At 41.4% G+C, this 20429-nt stretch overlaps 2 protein-coding genes across 8 annotated transcripts in view; one reads left to right on the forward strand and one right to left on the reverse strand.

Annotated features, from left to right (window-relative positions):
• C6H1orf141 (chromosome 6 C1orf141 homolog) overlaps positions 1-20429 on the forward strand; it is a 185717-nt gene that overhangs the window by 19570 nt on the left and 145718 nt on the right. The window lies entirely within an intron of this gene.
• Positions 1-20429, reverse strand: part of IL23R (interleukin 23 receptor) — a 65024-nt gene that overhangs the window by 3084 nt on the left and 41511 nt on the right. For 5 of the 6 annotated variants that reach the window (XM_084958706.1, XM_084958708.1, XM_021093601.2 and 2 more), the window contains 3 exon segments: positions 10104-10193; positions 6311-6416; positions 3716-3806 (listed from right to left, as the gene is read on the reverse strand). In XM_084958706.1, the coding sequence (XP_084814832.1) occupies positions 3716-3806; positions 6311-6416; positions 10104-10193 (287 nt within the window). 6 annotated transcript variants of the gene reach the window in all.

Raw genomic sequence — 20429 nt, forward strand, 5'->3', positions numbered from 1 at the left:
GAAAGAATTCTCATGTCTATTAACTTATGTATTGTTTCAGGGCCTTTTAAAATTTTGGAATATGTTGGAATATTTCTTAACACAGAGCTTTAAATAAAGAATGTTGGAGGGGTTGTCTGGAGAATCCTATTTTGCTTCCATTTGAGAATGAGGTTGTGACAAATGCTTCGTGCTCTGGTTCTGAAGGTGTGTGGCTATTCACAATTCAGATATGTCTCTGATAATCAGTCAGGAGGGTGAGTGAAGAAAGTTTTTATTTGTATAACAGCCTGATGACTCTTCTGTTAAGAAAAGGACTCGAGGTCTTCCAGCTGATGGCTGGCTTCCCAAGGCAAATAACTCCCACCCAACACAGGTATAAAGTTACAGCTCCCTGTTATGGTCAGAATGTTTGAGTCTCTTCAAAATTCATAAGGTGAAGAAGCCCTAATCCCCACGGTGAAGGTATTAGGAGGTGGGGCCTTTGGGAGGTAATCAGGTCATGAGGGTGGGGCCTTCATCAAGAGGACTAGTGTTCTCCTAAGAAAAGACCCAGGAGAGCTGATCTCTGCCTGCCATGGGAGGATACAGCAATAAGACAGCTGTCTGCAAAAGAGCTCTCACCAGGAACCAGATCTGCTGGTGATCTTGGACTTTCCAGCCTCCAGGATTGTGAGAAAGAAATGTTGGTCCTTGAGGCCACCCACTCTGTGGTGTTCTGTTAGAGAATACCCCTGAGCTGACTAGAAGGCCACGGCTTAGTCTTTGGGCAGAAAACATCATCTGGGAGTTCCCGTCGTGGCGCAGTGGTTAACGAATCCGACTAGGAACCATGAGGTTGCGGGTTCGGTCCCTGCCCTTGGTCAGTGGGTTAACGATCAGGCGTTGCCGTGAGCTGTGGTGTAGGTTGCAGACGTGGCTCGGATCCCTCGTTGCTGTGGCTCTGGCATAGGCCGGTGGCTTCAGCTCCGATTAGACCCCTAGCCTGGGAACCTCCATATACCGCGGGAGCGGCCCAAGAAATAGCAAAAAGACAAAAAAAAAAATCATCTGAAGGAAACCCTAAGGCTCACTTCTAATCCCAGGACCCAGAAGGGGAAGGAAGACCTTGAATAAAGCAGCATGAAGTGTCATTCAGATTTTCTTTGGCTCAGCCTCCCCAGGACTCTGGCAAGGTTTGGGTTGGGAAGGGCATAGTCATGGGTGAAGAACTAGACATGCTGTAGGAAACCAGAAGGAAGGGGGTGTTTCGCCCTCTTCAGGCTGGCAGCTGCATGAAGAGGGTAGCAGTCAGACCATGGTGAAGGACACAGGAGAGTCAAAGGGACTGTTCCAGAGCGAGGACAAGAAAGGAAGAAGAGGATCTGGTCACAGTGAAGTCAAGGGGAATTCTCAGAGCTGCAGAATGGCCCCAGTTCCCTAGGATAACTAGTAGGGGAGTAAGACAGAATGACTAAGTGGAATGAATATAAAGACCACAGTAGTTATTAGCTGTAGTTTGGTGACTACACGCTTGCCCTTCAGTCAGTTGTCAACCATTACTTCCTTCTGTATGTGGGTTCAGCTGCCCTGGGCCACCCCTCCATGGCAACACGACCTCCTTCAAAATCAGCCAAATCTCCACTCTTTCTGTTCTTCAAGTAGCCAGGGACAAGAGTCCTTCTTCCTGCTCTGGGTGAACCTTTCTGCCTCATCCCTTCACAGTCTTGCTTGACCTAGTCCTTCTCAAGCCCATCCAATTTAGTACAAACACACTTCTGTGTCCATACTGCTCTGGAGCTACTGTTATTCATTCATTCCATGAGTATTGACAGGATTTGACCATGGTGGCAGCAGAGCCCCTTTCTTTATTTCCCTTCTAGTCCATCATCATCAAAAGATATTTCCACGCTCAGTCCTCACTTCCTACCCTTCCCTTTGCTTCCTACTGAACACCTGGATGGGACTGAACACCTGGACACCAACTCTTTGTCACATCCCGCAGATGCATTCCAGGCTCTATGTTATAGACTTTCTACACAGTCAGCACGGAGGGTCCTTGCTTCTTGACACTTTGCCCAAACATCATGATGCTCATTTCACTGATGCTCTCATTCTGCCTCTTTCCTAGGACCAGACCTATGATAACTGAAACTCCTCACTGACACCTTGTTCTCTTTAGCAATAATATTTAATCCCTCAACAGTGTTCCCAACATTGGCTGTGTCGGGGAATCACTTGGGAAGCTTGGAAAACTGCTAATGTCTAGATCTCCTCCTGCACTACCTCTCCCAGAGATCCTGGGTTGTGGCCTGGGAATCAGGATTCTGAGATGCCACTGAGACTGAGAACTGTGGCCTTAGGGATTGATCCAGGGCTAGGGAAGTGGTTGATTAGCCGGCTCACTAGATCTCCAAAGAGAACCACTTTTATTTGTCTTACGAATATTTGTCTTCCTCACATCTTTTGAACAAAGGGTACCCATGCTAAATATATATATATATATATATATATTTTTTTTTTTTGACTGTTTGAAAACTAATGACTGATGGAGTCTGAGTTCCATGACAAGGCCTTCTGTGACCTGATCCCACTCTGCCTTCCAGCATTATTCCAGCCACACCTCACATCAGGTGCTTCAATAAAGCAGCACCCAACATGCTCTTCTCCCCTCTGTGCCTTTGCTCATGATGTCCTTTCTATTTTGCATGTCTGCTGGATCTCCTGAGCAACTCCTTCCTATCTTTCAATATGTTTCCTATATGCCGTCATCATGTTTGGTCTCATTTCTGTTCTGTACTACATCGCCGCATTGCAATGCTTTTGGAGGATGTGTCTGTCCCATCAACTGGGTTTTGTGCCAGAAAGTAGAGGAGAACATATAGCAGATTCCTTCCCCTCCTCCATAATCAGCAGCAGCTCCTCCATAACCAGCAAGTCGCCAACAGCCTCAGTCTTCCCAGAGCACCCCTCTATTTTTTGCTGAACTGGAACTGGCCTACCCCTGGTGACACCCCCTGCTGCAGACACCTCACGTTTATCTTCTTGAATTCTACTGGGGCTCAGGAGTGAGGTAGTGCCCACCTGCTTCTCCAGTCTTGGGTAAATCAGAAGTCCCTTTGTCTCTCTGAGGCTCATTCTACTAAGATTTCCTTTAGCTTTTTTTTTTTTTTTTTTTTTTTTAAGGGCCACTTCTGTGGCACATGGAGGCTCCCAGGCTAGGGGTCCAGTCGGAGCTGTAGCCGCTGGCCTATGCCACAGCTGCAGCACTGCCAGATCCGAGCCATGTCTGTGACCTACACCACAGCTCATGGCAACGCTGGATCCCCAAGCCACTGAGCAAGGCCAGGGATCAAACCTGCATCCTCATGGATGCCAGTCAGATTTGTTCCCACTGAGCCACGATGGGAACTCCCTACTGAGTTTTCTTGCTGCTTCCTTTTGTCCCTGAAGATGCCTACCAATTGCTTGGCCACCAAGTGACCTGGAACCTGGATCTCAATCTTCCACTTCACTTTTCTCTTCTGAATAGCTTTTTTTTTTTTTTCTTCCCACCTCTCTTTTCTTCTCCTAACTCCATTCTCTCATCTCTCTTAAGTATGATTTGAAATATGTATAATTTTATTTCTATGTACATTTATTTATGTAGTTATGCAAATAGGCATACATTTATTCGAATGGAAATTCCACTCTGATTATTGGGCTGCATTCTTGGGCTCAGCTGCCATTTAATTTATATTTGATGGTGTTTGATTACCTGTAGCATTTTCACAACATGACTGTTCTCCATATTAGGAATGTCTTCATAAAGCCACTTCGGTATTAGCAATAAGAGTCTTCTTTTAATTCTGAAAACAGAAATGACACATTAGAATAAACATCTTAGTTGAGGATTGGTGCGGGCAATCGAGGAGATTAGGAAATCTACTAGAATGGAATGTAGCATAAAAAACTTTGTGATGCAGGAGCTAAGATTTCCATCTCTTTAAAAAGTTATGCGAGAAGTTGACTCAATGTCTTCACATTTCCTTCTCTGTTGCTCTGTCTCTCTCTAATGAGCCAGAACATTCCAAAACACACTAGATTCAAGATAAGTGGGAGAACCACCCAGGAAGTGAAACTGTGCACATGTTAAGTGTGACATCCATTGTAAGCAAGAGGTATCCATATGGAAAAGTTTGGAACACTTAAGAGGTATTTTGTAAAACTTTCCAAGGTGACCATAACTACAGAGGAGTATTAAGGAAGAGAGTATCATGTAATAAAACTATAATATTTGGGCTCCTCTAATTGGTATGATTCTAAAGAAAGTTGAAATGATAGTGAAAGGTTCGGACTTCCTAGGTAGTTGGAGTAGGAGGCTGGGGAAGTTACCTGGCAGTTGTGTGGCATGATGGGAACACTGATTTTTACTTAGGCTGTGTGCTTATCAAGGATCACTGGGGTGGGGTGATGGGAAGAAGAGGGAGAGACCGTGAGCACCCCACTTCTCCTCCTAAGCTACCCCTTGGCACCAAGCACTTTCTACATTTAGATAAGAACTGAGCAAAGAGGTTGCACCAGGAATTTAGAAGAGATTCCACTGATGTCTGGTACATTATTACATGTTAACAAGGTACCAAACAGATCAAACTCCTTTATCTGTTCATGCAGCTTCTCTAGGAACCTTTCTTAAGTAGCAACCAAGATGGCTACATGGATTTTGCTAGTCCAATTTGACCCTGAACCGTAGGGTAAAAATAATTTCTCTTTTCACATGTTTATACGATGTTTAACTGTCCTGCTTATTTACTCATTCACACTTCGTGTACTTAACATTAGACCAAATTAGTAAATTCATGCTATTACAGAAAAGATTTTATACAGCATGCTCATTTATTCAGTGAGGAAAAAAATCTGTATTATATATGCATATGTATATATATTATGGATAATATAATATATATACACATCCATATACATGTGTACCCACTCTGGGTTTTATTATACTTAAAAATGTTTTGCCATCTGCTTTTCAGTTCTGTTTCTGAAATAACGGCTTTTATGAATAATGTATAGTTATAGTAAACAACTCCATTTATATGTAAGATATTTATATTGGAAGCACCTCTTGAACTGTCTTTCTTTAAAAATAATTAAATTAGCAAAGATGTTTTAAAATCTTTTTATTTGTCATTACCAGTAGGAAGTGAATCTTTAGGTTATACTCAGTAATAATCTTAATATTATTTAAAATGTCACACTAAATAGGACATCTTTGGATAATGCCACATATTTGCACATGTTTGCACATTAAGATGTCTCAAAGGGCTTTATAATCAAGTATATTTTAAAACAACCTAAAATAAAGTTCCATATTAATTTGCCCACCTCACAAGGGTACCAATGCTATGTTTATTAATACGTAATTTAAATCCTTAAGTTCTGAGGAAAAAGCCTATGTAAATAAAAAGAAAATCACTAGTGTACTGTATATTTAGAATTGCTCATTCTACATCCTTCTCCTGCATTTTGATGATGCATTTCAAAGAAAGAAATTCACTTAACTCATGAAGCAAGTGATGGCAAGAAGTAGAAACTCAGTGCCAACTAGGCCAAGAACGCATGTTAAACTCTGTGTGTCATTGGATGCACTAGAAGACTGCCACATCAAACAACTCTATTAATAGATTAGAAGCACTCAGTGCGTCTAGTACAATTTAGGGAATCAAAGGCACGGCTTCCCTCAAAGTCTCATTTTTTAATAACTAGGCATTGATCTTCACTAATATATTGTGGGGAAAAAATTGATTGAAGGAGGCCGAGGAGAAGGGCATTGGGGCTGAATTTGAACCCTAACACAGCTGGTATTAAAGTGATGAATTCAGACATTGCTGTGCTTCTCCTCACACCGATTCAGGGGATTTATTTGGGTAGAACTTGAGGCAGGCTATGACTTTAACCCCTGTGAAGAATCCAGGCACTGGAAATGGATGTCAGGGCACAATGAAACGGCTGCCTGGTGAAAGAGAGAACACAGAGCTAATATCAGCTGCCTTGGGACTCCTGGCTTAGTGTTTGGGGACCTTGGGCTGACCACTTAACCTCTCTAAGCCTGTGTAAGCCATCTGTAAAACAGGCCATTGAGCTTTTCTGGAAGGGTCCTTTCAGGGATTAAATGAATGACATTTATAAAGAGTTTGGCAAGAGTGGGTATTCCTTAAACACACACGGTTCCTTTTGTTTTTTCTTTCTCTCAAGACAAATGTTGATGGATTTTTTTTTTTCTCCTCTGGTAAATCACTGAGTTGACTACATTTTGATGGTACAAGTAGATGGTCTATATCAGAAAACAAATTCTACAAAAACCTACCCCGTTCGGAGCGATCTGTTAAATATCCCAATCAAAGAAAGAATTGACAACAAAACGGCAAAGAAGACCATTCCCAATAAAAGGCCAATGTCTTGTTGCCTGTTGTCTGAAAGGAAAGAAAAATAATTTTAGCTAAGCACGTGTGTCCATGTGATGCCAGAATCATTGTTCTCTCTACTCTGCTCCAAATGAAGGTCACTGATCGCAAAGGAAACAAGGAAGGGGAAAATAAAATCAACCTTTACCTTGGGCTGTCACGTGACTGTCCTTCCAAACTGCACAACAAGACCTTGTGTTTGAGAAAATCGGGCTATGTGTATCTGATGTCGGTGGGTTTCTAGAATTGTGTCTCTGGCAAATGTGGTCAGCATCAGACACTTTTCTGAGCTTGTGCTTGCATGTTTTATATTAAAAAAAAAGGCTTAGTGATGAACCACCTCATTTGCTTTTTCTGACACAAGTGAGAATTCCCAGTTGCTTGCAACAGAGTCTAAAGCTGGCCACAATCACAACTGAGGTTTGTGGGTTTTTAAAAAAATATTTTGCACACGACAGGAGTTATGTACAACTCGTCACCATTCTTCAAAATTTGTTGTTCATGAATTTTTTCTTGCTGAAAAAGGATATTCACTCTACTTAGAATTATATATGAGAAATCCAGACTGCCATATATCTCGCACTGACATTTTAACAACAATGCTTTTTTTTTTGTTTAATTTTGCAGTGGAATTAATCACCTGAAATCTTTAAATAATTAATATAACATGTGTTATATATTATATAGAATATGTGTTAGCTACAAGGCTTATCCCATTTTCTCCCTAGTAGATGAAAAACCTTCCATTCAAATATAGAATATTACTGAGATATGACTTATCACACTGGGGGAGGTGCTGAGCCATGCGGGGTATTGGCCCCTTCCATCCTTCTTCCTCCTTTTTTCTGCCTTAGCAAGTGCTTATCAAATACTTACCATGTTTCAGGCACGGTATTGGCCCTGATCTAGTTATTTACTTGCTGTACCTGCTCTACACTTGGGGGTCTCAGGTTATCCAACCCCTCTTTTTTTTTTGGTCTTTTTGCCTTTTCTAGAGCCGCTTCCTACAGCATATGGAGGTTCCCAGGCTAAGGGTCGAATCGGAGCTGTAGCCACCGGCCTACACCAGAGCCACAGCAACGCAGGATCCGAGCCACGGCAACACCGGATCCTTAACCCACTGAGCAAGGCCAGGGATCGAACCTGCATCCTCATGGTTCCTAGTCAGATTTGTTAACCACTGCGCCACGACGGGAACTCCCAGCCCCTCTTCTAAGGCCAACTGGTGGGCAGGAGCCAGTATGGTTTATTTCACTCCAAAGTCTCAGTGGGATATGGAATTAGTGTTTTCTTAGGACTAAAATACTATTGCTGAGAGTTTCAAATACACTAACTGGAGGTAGTGGCTGCCACATGCTCTTGGCCATTAAAGCCTGGAAGAGGGTGGAGACTCCCCACGCTAATGTGGGGCCAGGTAAAGGAGTGCAGGAAGAGAACAGAGTGATTGAGAGCATATCTGAGATAACGGGTTCGAATTAGATGTGCCGCCTATCAGCTCTGGAAGCTCAGAGCATAATAATGAACTTGCTGAAGCTCAAGTTTCCTCTTCCATGAAATAGAGATAATAATACCTTTCTAACAGAGCAGCCATGAGTTCCTAGCTTCCACAATTCCCACGGAAATATCAAGGTGTAAATCTGTGCGGGCATCTGTAATCAGGCACCTGACCTGAACCTAAGCACTTGGCTCATAATTGATTCACATAATACAAATTCAGAGCCCTCTTACATTGCTCATGTTTATAATACTTACTGTCACCGTGCTTTTCTCTTTTTGTTTGTTGTTTGCCCCACCCACCCTGTCTATCTGGAATGGAAGCTCCATGGGGACAGGGGCTTCATTCATTTTTTTCACTGCTGGTTACCCAATACTCAGAATAGTGCCTAGCACATAGAATATTGTTGAATTTAAAAAAATTAAGATATAGTTGATTTACAGTGTTGTGCTAATTTCTGCTGTATAGTAAAGTGACTCAGTTACACACACACACACACACACACACACACACATTCTTTTTAATATTCTTTTCCATCGAGATTTGTCCTGGGAGACTGGATATAGTTCCAGTTCCCTATGCTAGGCAGTAGGACCTTGTTGTTTGTCCATTCTAAATGTAATAGTTTGCATCTACTAACCCCAAACTCCCAGTCCATCCCTCTCCCTCCCCCGCACCTTGGCAACCACAAGTCTGTTCTCTATGTCTGTGAGTTTGTTTTGTAGGTAGGTTTGTTTGTACCATACTTTAGATTCTACGTATAACTGACATCATATGGTAATTGTCTTTCACTTTCTGACTTAGTTCACTTAGTGTGGTAACCTCTAGTTGCATCCATGTTGCTGCAAATAGCATTATTTTGTTCTTTTTTAGGGCTGAGTAGTATTCCATTGTTAGAATATTTTTTTGAATAAACAAAAGTCCTCAGAATACCAATATTACCTGTAAAAGTTTTTATACTATTCCTGCCGCATTTTCTACCCATGGTCAGTGGTGAAATAGTTATATCTAAAGTTTTTCGATTTGAAATTTTTATTTAGAGCTATATTTGCCCATTGTACAATCTGATCTAATATATTTTTATGCCTCAAATATTTATGTATGCTTATCAATGGAAAATACTGAATCATAGTAACAAATAAAATGGCAGCTGACTTGTATAAGAGAGCACAGACTTTCGGATTTGAAAAACAAGGTCTGAACAAGTTCCTCAACCTCTCTGGGCTCCCATTTTCCTATCTGTGAAACAGATATGAGTGTATATAACACTTATCTCACCAGGTTGTTTTGAAGATGGATAAAAATTTTGAAGATTGAAAAAGATGGTATATATGAAACTCCTGGTACATGGTAGACATGAAACCAAGCAGGACCATGTGGGACTCCTGAGCACACAAGCCTTTCTGTGCCCCCCCATTTCTTGTTTTTAGGGAATAAGCTTCAGCCTCCATGTTCAAACAGTTGCAAAGCAGGGGAGGAGTGGGGTGCGGAGACCAGGGGGAGCAGTCAGGAAACAGTAGTGCAGCCTTGGGGCAGGGTCCTGGTTCCTCCTCGAAGTTTATACATAACAATAACTTTGAGTTCTTCTGTGGAGCCAAACCCCCAACAAATGAAAAGTGTTATGAAGCATTCTTCATTCCAGAAAGGAGGAGGACCACCAGAACCTTTCCCAGAACCAATCGGAGCTGTAGCCACTGACCTACACCACAGTCATGGCAACTCAGGATCCGAGCCGTGTCTGCAACCTACACCATAGCTCAAGGCAATGCCAGATCCTTAACCCACTGAGTGAGGCCAAGGATCGAACCTGCATCCTCACGGATACTAGTCAGATTTGTTTCTGCTCAACCCCAACAGGAACTCCTGTCTCTTCAGCACCAGTGGACAGAGGCTGAGTTTTGGCAATAGACACTCAAATGATGTTTTGTTGTTGTTGTTGTGTTGTTTTTAAGAAGGACATTTTGAGGCCTAGCACCAATTGAAATGAAAATGTATCTAATCCAGAGCAAAAGCTGACAAAATCTACCTAAACCACTCCTTAAATTCAATTTTAAGCAGATTTGTTGATTATTTTCCAATGGAATGCATGTGTCATATTTTGCCACTAAGAAACTTAGGCCTGACACATAATTTTTCGTATGGAGCATTCAAATGAATGATTAGTAATGACCACCGCACAAACCCAAGCAGTGCTTTCTTACCAGAGGTAAGGTGTCCTTTAAAGATGGAAGCAACCGGAAGCCCAGAATTCTGAGCGTCATGTTGGAATGATTTCACTGTGACCTGGGGGACTTAAACAAAAAGAAAATAGCATCAGCTTCTTAGATTTTTCATTCAGGTTACCTAATTTCCTAAAAGAGTCTCCTCACTTGTTTGGAGATGATTAAAATAAACCAATGTTGGGAGTTCCCGTCATGGCTTAGTGGTTAACATATCCGACTAGGAACCATGAGGTTTTGGGTTCAATCCCTGCCCTTGCCCAGTGGGTTAACGATCCAGTGTTGCTGTGAGCTGTGGTGTAGGTTGCAGACACAGCTCGGAACCCGCATTGCTGTGGCCCTGGTGTAGGCCGGGTGGCTACAGCTCTGCTTCAACCTCTAGCGTGGGAACCTCCATATGCCGCTAGAGCGGCCCAAATAAATAAATGAATAAATAAAAAATAAAATAAACCAATGTCTTTAATAGGCTTGAAAGATGAAGTAAAAGCAAAAACCTTGGAGTGGGTGAGCCATGCCCCCATTAGCATTTTTATTTAAAAATAGTATATAATGTCTTTTCTTCTTTTTATTAAATTGCGTAAAGCCCAAAGGAAGAAACTTTTAAATGACAATAAAAACTACGTAGGGTTTGTAAAACTTTAAGACGTGTCCAATAATGTCATGAGACTTCTAGGCAGCAAATACTGAGGAGTTTATTTCATTCTCTGAACCAGGAAAAACCACACACACACACAGACACAGACACACATACACACACACCTGGTTTCTACTTGATTCATTCCAGTAGATGATGCAATAAAGTTTGGGTTTCCTTAAGAGCCTCCAAGATCACATCTGCCTTTGCACAGATGATATCAGCACCATCTTAGCTCCATATAAGAAGCTTAGTTTTGATTATCAGACAATTTGATGTTATAACACAAGCACAGAAGGCCATCAGTGACTTCCCTCTGCTTTTCTGCTGGCCAGGATGCTGGCCAGCCCTGCCTACTCGTGAGGGCCGTTTGGATACTGCAAATGAAAGCATCTCACCAGGGTGAGGCAAGCCACCTTGGCAGTTAACTCATTTTCTGTCTGACCTCAAAAGAGTCCTGGAGCTTCCTTACCCCCCTCCTCCCTCCTGGTAATTCAAAGCTGCCAGAGGTGACTTCAAGGACACGATTCTCCCAGGTAACAGAAGACATTCCTGAAAATGGGTCTAAGCTCTCAGTGCCCCCAAAGGGCCCCAAGCCTTATTTATTCAGTCATTCTGCTTTCAGGGTTCAAATTCTTCATTTAAAAGAATGATTTGGGGGCTCAGGGAGAAATCACACCTTAAAGCATCCTTAACTGCTATGGAGATGTCACAGGCTTGTATCATGAGCTGTGTGACCTGGGCAACTCTCTTTGAGAAAAATATCACAGGAGTTCTGACATAAAGCTTCCTCTGGGTCTTTGGAAATGTTTTAAGAGGGCTGATCTGGGTGCAGGCACGGGCTCAATTGAAGAATATTTTTCTAAGAACAATGGATAGGGGATTTTAGGAGATGAAAACATCAGAAAAGCCCAAAGTTCTTTCCTGTGTTTTTATTCTTGCTTCTCTCACAGCAAGAGGGAAAGGTTTTACTGTGAATTGTGACAAATCAGGAATGCTTTCTGGCTCCTCACCGAGTCTCCTTTTGGCCTGTGTGTTTCCACCAAACCTTGAGGGAGCATGGTTATTTCTCAGTGGCCGAGGGACAGGTTTATTCATCTAAATGAGTGTTTTGTAAGCTAATGTGCACTCTCAAGGAGCCCCAGCAGGAGTGTACAAGAACATGACTTTAAAATTTTAAGAAAAATATTACAGTCAAATGTTACACAACTTTCAATTTGGCAAAATCCTGGGTTTATTGCATTATTATTATTATTATTGTTTTCACTTTTATTATATTTTTTTATTTCATTTTATTTATTTTATTTATTTATTATATTTTATTATATTAAAATTACTATTTTTTTTGGCCTACCATTTGTAGTGCCTTCTACAAGCCTTTTTGTATGTAATGAATTTAGGTAAACTTCCAAAATTACAGCCATGCCCCCATTAGCATTTTTATTTAAAAATAATATATAGTGCTGTTGACTTTTAATAAAGGTCGATATAATTCTGTTGTCTAAACTACAGGTGGTTATTTGGCCGTGAAACTTCAGTTATTAATTTGCATCACATAAAAATAATTTTATATCTGACTAGGGCTTTATTAGCTCTAATAGAGAATAAACAGTCTTCCTTTAGAGCCTTTTGCGATCAGAGTGTCACCTCATCCAGGTATATTCACTTGATCTTAGCCAAAAGGCCGAGAAGCGATTCTCATCCAGGTATATTCATTTAAATTTAGATTACATTAAAGTCATCAAAAGGAGATTCTTAATTATGAGAAGGTAATTTCACAAAGAATTAGATATCTGAAGTAAGACAATTATAAACGAAATTGTCAGAGGAAAAATTCAATGACCAAATTTTTTAAGTGTGAAGCCCTATAGGCTATATTCCTCACAGCATACTGCCACCAAGTGGCTAGGTCATTCCTTCTTAAATCATACTATTTTTCATTATAAAAGCAGTCAGGGAAAAAAAAGCAGGAGAAAATAATTTTGACAAGAAAAATAAAAGGGAGAGGGAGGAAAAATTGCTAATCTCATCCCCTTAACCCACTTGCTATGACTGAAAACATTGCTTATGTCAACTCTGACCATCGAAATGCTAGAAAAAAATGCTGGAAAAAATGCCTGAAAATGCTAGAAAAAAATCTCTACCATATTTTTGTTATTTATTTAAGGTCTGTGGTATTATGTCCATAAAGAGACAGTTCTTTCCCTGAAGCAGAGTATTAAATTATGTCTGTTACTCTCAAAGCACATATTTGAGTATTTTAAGAAACCCCAAATCTTCTTTAATTTGGTAAGAATTTTTATCTAACATACACACTGACATTGGACACTAGAATTCCAGAAGACAGTGTGTTTACAGGGAATTTAGAGTGCTTTCAAACAAAAAAAAAGATGTAGTTCCTTATTCCTGGACAAAACTAGAAGCATAGCATAACTACATTCTTTGGCCCCCCAAATACCAGCTTAATTTAATCAGATCAGCTCAAAAGGAATTAATTTTAGCCGTAATGGATTCCATCTGTTCCTTAGGGATAATGTCAAATCAGTCTCAGCATTTCCCTGTATGTCTATTGTGGGATAAAGTTCTGTTATTTTTTTTGGTTCGTTTTCATTTTTTTAGGGCTGCACTCACGGCATATGGAGGTTCCAAGGCTAAGGGTCTAATTGGAGCTGTAACTGTTGGCCTACACCACCGCTCAAGGCAACACCAGATCCTTCACCCACTGAGTGAGGCCAGGGATCAGACCTGTGTCCTCATAGATACTAGTCAGATTCATTTCTGCTGAGCCACAGTGGGAACCCCTTGTTATTCTTTTTTTTTTTTTTTTTTTTTTGTCTTTTTGCTATTTCTTCGGCCGCTCCTGCGGCATATGGAGGTTCCCAGTCTAGGGGTCCAATCGGAGCTGTAGCCACCAACCTACGCCAGAGCCACAGCAACGCAGGATCCGAGCAGCGTCTGCAACCTACACCACAGCTCACAGCAACGCCAGATCGTTAACCCACTGAGCAAGGGCAGGGACCGAACTTGCAGCCTCATGGTTCCTAGTCGGATTTGTTAACCACTGCGCCACGACGGGAACTCCCCCTTGTTATTCTTAAGTGGTGATTTATTGCATACTAATTATGTTTCAGATAATGTGCTAGGTTTTACATACTTGCTTTCTTTTAATCCCCACCACAACCCAATCAGGTAGATAATACTATTGCCGTCATTTTATGGATGAGGAAACAAAGGTATAAGAAAGATAAATCACTTGTCTAAAGTCACCTAGGTGGAGGTCTAAGAGTGAAAATTCCTGTCTAGTTCAGACATGTAATTTATGCTGGCCTCTGGCCCTTTTAGTTAATAATCTCACTTGTGCAGCAGGATGGCTCCAGATGGGGCAGCTAGCTCAGCCCTGCAAGCAGTGCTCCCCTCCTGAGACTTTGCCAGGGCTCCCTGCTCGCTGGCCACAGTGTGTCAGAGTTGCCTGGCCCTGCAGGGCTCTGGAATTACTGCAGTTGACTATGGTTGGGCTAATTCACTGATCACCAACCCTTGGATCTTCCAGCACAGAGTTATTTTCTTCTGAAAAGCAACTATTTTCCTTGATTATGCAAGAAATACATGCTAACTGTAGGATGCTTCAAAAGTATAGAAGAGTATGAAAACAGAAAATACAATTTTGTATTTGTTCTCAAACTAGAAACAATGTTTGTTTGTTTGTTGTTGACAGTCTTTTGTATATATCTGTACCCTAGCAGAGATCATTTACTGAATGTTGTGTGTGGTTCTTTTAATGCCATATTATGTCATCCACGTTTTAAAATTTTATTAAAAATTGTTCAAAGTCATCATACTTATGGCTATTTAATATTTCATCATGTTTGTATTATACTTATTCAATCACCCCCCGCCCCATTGAAAAAATGGCATAGCCTGGTGGTTTCAAACACCAGCGTTGGACTCAGGTGCAACTCAGTTCAAGTCCCAGCTCCACCACCTGGAGTTGCATGGCCCTGGCAAATTGCTCTGTGACTCATTTGTAAAATTGGATATTAGCAGCACTACATGCATGAGGTTTGATGAGTTAGTTCATACAAAGCCCCATACCTTATACAAATTAAAAGCTTAATAAGCATTAGTGCAGCTATTACTGGACTTTTAGATTGTTTCCGAATTCTTTTATAATTAGCTTTTAAATAAATGTCATTGTACATATGTCCCTTTTCCATAGCTCTGCTTGCTTCCTGAGGCTGGGTTTCTGTAAGTGGAATTACTGGTATGGACATTTATAAGGTTCCTTTGTTTATTTTTACCCTAGCTAGTCTTGGTGTCAAAGCCATGCTAACCACTAACCTGTATCATAGAGGTTCGACCAAAGCTGACATAGGGAACTTTCTAGACCTTTCTTTCAGAAGTTTGTACATATTCAATAAAGAAGAGCCATATTAAAGGAGACAAAGAGTGTGTTTTTCAAGATAGTGAAGGGTTTTTTCCTGTCCTGTTTATCTTTCCCTCTCTCTTTCTTTCTGGCTGTGCCTGTAGCTTGCAGAAATTCCTGGGCCAGGCATCAAACCAGTGCCACAGAAGTGACCAGAGCCACAGCAATGACAATGCCAGATCCATAACAAGCTAAGCCATCAGGGAACTCCTCCTCCTCCTGTTTTTCTTATAACATAAGCATCTTCTTCTGATTTCTTTCTTTCTATTCTCCTTCTTCTAATAATCTCTGCTGTTTCACAGCATTTATGTGCTGTCTTCCTAAGCCAGTTTAGCTCTGTGATTGGAATTAAGCATTATTAGGCCAAGTGTGAAGATCTGACCTGAGTCCATGTCAGATGGCAAAGCAAAAGACAGTGGCCAGACCTATCAAATAGGCACCAGAAGCCCAGGGAAGAGAAAACGACACATCAAAACAAACTCATTACCGCACCTTGAAAAACAAGTCAAACGATGAAATCATCTCATGAGTTACCATGTCCTCTTTGTGTATTAAGGATGGGAGGGCGTGCCTAGACATATTCAAGGGATTATCTTCTTGTTTATATTCCTAGGCTGTAAGTACTTGGTACATGGAAGGAGAAGAAGGTAAGAAATACGTGCATAGTGATAATACTATTAAAGAGAAGGAAAAGGTGAAAAGCAGCAGCCACCTAGGTGTTTTCCTAAGTGACATGAACCATACAGAGGAGAGGGTCTGATATCTAAGTGCAGCAAAACTCTGTGCAAGAATGAGCAGCTTTCAAGTTTTTCCCAGTGGTTTGGGAGTCTTCAAGCGTGCATCCTTGCTATCGAGCCAGGCATGTACCTGTTCCTGAATCTGAATAGTCCGGTGGACGCTTACCATTTTTTCAGTTGCCCAGCACCAGGACTAACTTCTCTTCCCGGGCATCCCAGAGTAGGTCAGAGGCAGGTAGGGCTTCCCAGTGTGGTAACCTCAGTGGAGCAGAGACTCCCTCTCCCCAGAGCCAGCAAGTAGCTACAAGCAGATGACCTAAGCCTCAATCATCAGATGCTCCGCTCGCCACAGGACACACGGCTCCAGGAAATCACTTAGAATTCAATATGGGTGTAGCAGCTATATCCACAGTCTGCTGATAGCACCAGTGGAGTGGCCAGGGCACAGAGTGGGCAGTGGCAGTGACCATAGTGCCAGCTACAGAGGCCTCACCTGAATCTTCTTAGGCTGCGATTTTGGCTGTGGTTCTGCTCCACAGGCTCTTAGACCCTGCTGGTGGTCATTTCACCAGCTGTTATACTACTTTGCAGCTATCTTTCCGATAATCCCCTTTCTGCTTAAGAGAACCAGATTTGATTTCTTTTGTTTGCATCTAATCACAATAACTAGGAAAAATTGCAATTGCTGGTAGTGTGTGGATGGATAAAGGGACATGGTAGGACAAACAGTGACCCCACAAAGATGTCCATGCCCTAAAATCTTGGAATTTGTAGATAGATGACCTTATCTGGCAAAAGGTATTTGAGATGGGGAGATTATCCTAAATGACAGGGCTTGGCAAGGGTCTTTATAAGAAGGAGGCAGGAGAATCAGAGTCAGAGAAAGAGGTTGGAGGATGCTATGCTTCTGGCTTTGAAGATGGACGATGGGGCAGCAAGACAAGACATACAGGCAGCTACTAGAATCTGAAAAAGACATCAGAAGGAATATAGTCCTGCTGATGCCTTGATTTTTGCCCAGTGATACTTATTTTGGAATTCTCGTCTCTGGAAACACTAGATAATACATTTGTATTGTTTTATTTTTTATTTATTTTTATTTTTCAAAGGTTTTTTTGTTTTGTTTTTTGTATTTTTAGGGCCATACCCATGCATATGGAGGTTCCCAGGCTAGGGGTCTAATCAGAGCTGCAGCTGCCTGCTTACGCCAGAGCCACAGCAATGCCAGATCCAAGCCACATCTGTGACCTATACCACAGCTCATGGCTACGCTGGATCCTTTAACCCACTGAGTGAAGCCAGGGATCGAACCTGCAACCTCATGGTTCCTAGTCGGATTCGTTTCTGCTGCGCCACGATGGGAACTCCCATTTGTATTGTTTTAAATCGCCAAATGTACACTAACTTGTTACAGAAGCAATAGGACACTAATATAGATTATTTCTTCCTCATGGAAAAGTATAATCTTTATTCTCTATTACTGGATTGCAAACCTCAAAGAGATTGTGAAACTTATGAATTGTTTTTCATTCTGCAGAACCTTAGGGGTTTATTAGGAATAAGACCTGAAGAAGATTAAATAAATCCAAATGAAAGGTCTAAAATGATTAGTATTTCAGGGAACACTGTGTCTCTGTTGAACCTAGTTTAGTAATCACAAATCTACAAATTTATAATCCATCTCAATGTGAATGAATCAGAAATCTCTATTTACAAATAACAGTTTTTGCAAAGTACATTCTGGCCCCCTTCTTATATATATATATATATATATATATATATATATATATATATTTAATATCATGTTTATTTGGTTCCATTGATTTAACATTTGTTTTTTCTTTTTTAGCTACTACAAGTCCTGAAAAATTAATGTGACTCTTTGAGTCACTGGTAATGCAGTAGTATTTTGTGGGAACAAAGTACAATGTGGTTTAATCTCTTGCCTTTACTTGCCTTCCTCTGGAGAATTGTCAAAAATAATAATAATAATAATATGCTTTCTCTGGGAAACTTTTCTACTGCAATGTAGTTCAAGCAAGTTAGTCATTTTGAAATGTGATTGCCCTTCCCTCAGGCCTCTGACTTGTCTTTAAAGGTATTACAGAGCCTGTACCTTTTCTTCATTACAAAGGGATCTGTATTACAGTGCAGATTTGAAAAACACTCCTGCCTAGAAGCCCTCTTCTCACATTTTTTACATCAGCAGTGGTAATAATAATTAGAAAATTCAGGAGTTCCCGTCACGGTGCAGTGGTTAACAAATCCGACTAGGAACCATGAGGTTGCAGGTTTGATCCCTGGCCTTGCTCAGTGGGTTAAGGATCTGGCGTTGCTGTGAGCTGTGGTGTGGGTTGCAGACATGGCTCGGATCTGGCGTTGTTGTGGCTCTGGCGTAGGCCAGTGGCTATAGCTCAGATTAGACCCCTAGCCTGGGAACCTCCATATGCCGCTGGTGTGGCCCTGAAAAAGGACAAAATACAAAAAAAAAAAAAAAAAAAAAAAAAAAAAAGAAAAAGAAGAAGAGAGAGAACCAAATAATACTAGAGAGAATAGCCTGAGATTCTGATGTACCCATCCTTTCTGCCCCCTAAAGCTGCTGTCACTAAAGCAATGGCTTGGGCACTCACTTTTCCCCATTTTTGTGCCCATTTCCTGCCCACACCCTACATCAGCCTTCCTGACACTTCTCCTTCTTAAAGGGTGTGTCCAACCTCTGAGAAGTGGTTTTTACACTTTGCTGCAGAAGTATCACTTGGCTAGAGGCTCAGCAATCTGCATTTTAAACTAGCACCCAAGCTAATGCACATGGTCCACAGACCCCACTCTGAGAAACACTGCTTTCTAGACATTTTTCTAAACCAGAATCAGCTGGAAAAAAACACTAAGAATTTCCTTGTGGTGCTTTGTCTTGGGCAAGGCCACTTTTTCCACCTATATTTTGTCCTCATCACAGACTGTCCTGTCCTACCCCAAGGTTCCTGGAGTCATATGACTTCATTCTTTAACCCAAACCTGCCTTCACATCTTGTATTCATGCAACGTAGAACTAGTTGATAGCATCTTATAGCTGCCTCTTCTCTCACATATTTGCATTTCATAACAAACATTATAATAAAAAGAAACTCTGTTGACATAGTTTCATTATTAGCTAATGTGTAGAGGAGAATTTGGTTAGGTGGCTCAGGCGAGGCTGGCAAGAGACCCTCCTAGGTCTCTTAGGAAGGGGACCAGCAGAGCTATAATGTGAGCACTGGAGTCCTACAGCTTGAGCTATGCCCTGGCTCTACCATTTACCAGCTTTATAGTATTCAGCAAACTGCATAACTTTCCTGGGCCTCATCTTCTTCATCTGCACAATTGGGATAATAGTGGTATAGGGCTGCAGTGATGAGGAAATTCCTTGCCAGAGTGCCCAACACGTAATAAGCATCCAATGTTAGCTATGTTATTTTTTATCCTCAAGTCACCCAGGCAGGATTCAGTCTCTCATTTACTTCTTGTTATTATGCATGCATAGAAAAATATGAGTCTCTAATCCAGAAAATCTCCTCCTATGTGTTTGCTAAAGCCTGATAGTATATTCTGAGGTTGATTTTTACATTTTTCTTTTTGAGTATGGTAGTGTCCCCTTATCTGTGGCTTCACTTTCCTTGGCTTCAGTTACCCTGGTCACCTGCGTCCAAAAATGTTAAATGGGAAATTCCAGAAATAAGCAATTCCTAAGTTTTATTTTATTTTTTATTTTTATTTTTTTGCCATTTCTTGGGCCACTCCCGCAGCATATGGAGGTTCCCAGGCTAGGGGTCAAAGCGGAGCTATAGCCACTGGCCTACACCAGAGCCACAGCAACTCCACTCTGAGAAACACTGCTTTCTAGACATTTTTCTAAACCAGAATCAGCTGGAAAAAAACACTAAGAATTTCCTTATGGTGCTACACCAACACCACAGCTCACGCAACGCCGAATCCTTAACCCACTGAGCAAGGCCAGGGATCGAACCTGCAACCTCATGGTTCCTAGTGGGATTTGTTAACCACTGAGCCCACGACGGGAACTCCTGCAATTCCTATGTTTTAAATTGCACACCATTCTGAGCACTGTGGGGAAACCTCATGTTGTCCAGCCCTGTCCTGCCCTGGATGTGAATCATCCACAGATCGGCCTGTTAGTCACTTAGTAGCCCTCTAAGTTGTCAGAACAACTTTCCTGGTATCAGTGCTTGTGTTCAACTAACCCTTATTTTATGTAATAATGGCCCAAAGTACAAATGTAGTGTTGCTGGCCATTCAGATATGCCAATGAGAAGCCAGCCATAAGATGCTTCCTTTAAGTGAAAAGGTGAAAGTCCTGGACTTGTCAAGGAAAGGAAAATAGTTGTATACGGAACTTGCAAAGTTGTATGGTAAGAATGAACCTTCTGTCCTTGAAATTGTGAAGAGGGAAAAAGACATTTGGGCTAGTCTTGCTGTTGTACCTCAAACTGCAAAAGTTACAGCCACAGTTTATGATC

This window comes from Sus scrofa, chromosome 6 (genome assembly GCF_054392235.1).
Source record: "Sus scrofa isolate SSC_HxYL_T2T_F1_AM1 chromosome 6, Sscrofa_HxYL_maternal_Yorkshire_Landrace_v2.0, whole genome shotgun sequence".
Classification (NCBI taxonomy): Eukaryota; Metazoa; Chordata; class Mammalia; order Artiodactyla; family Suidae; genus Sus; species Sus scrofa.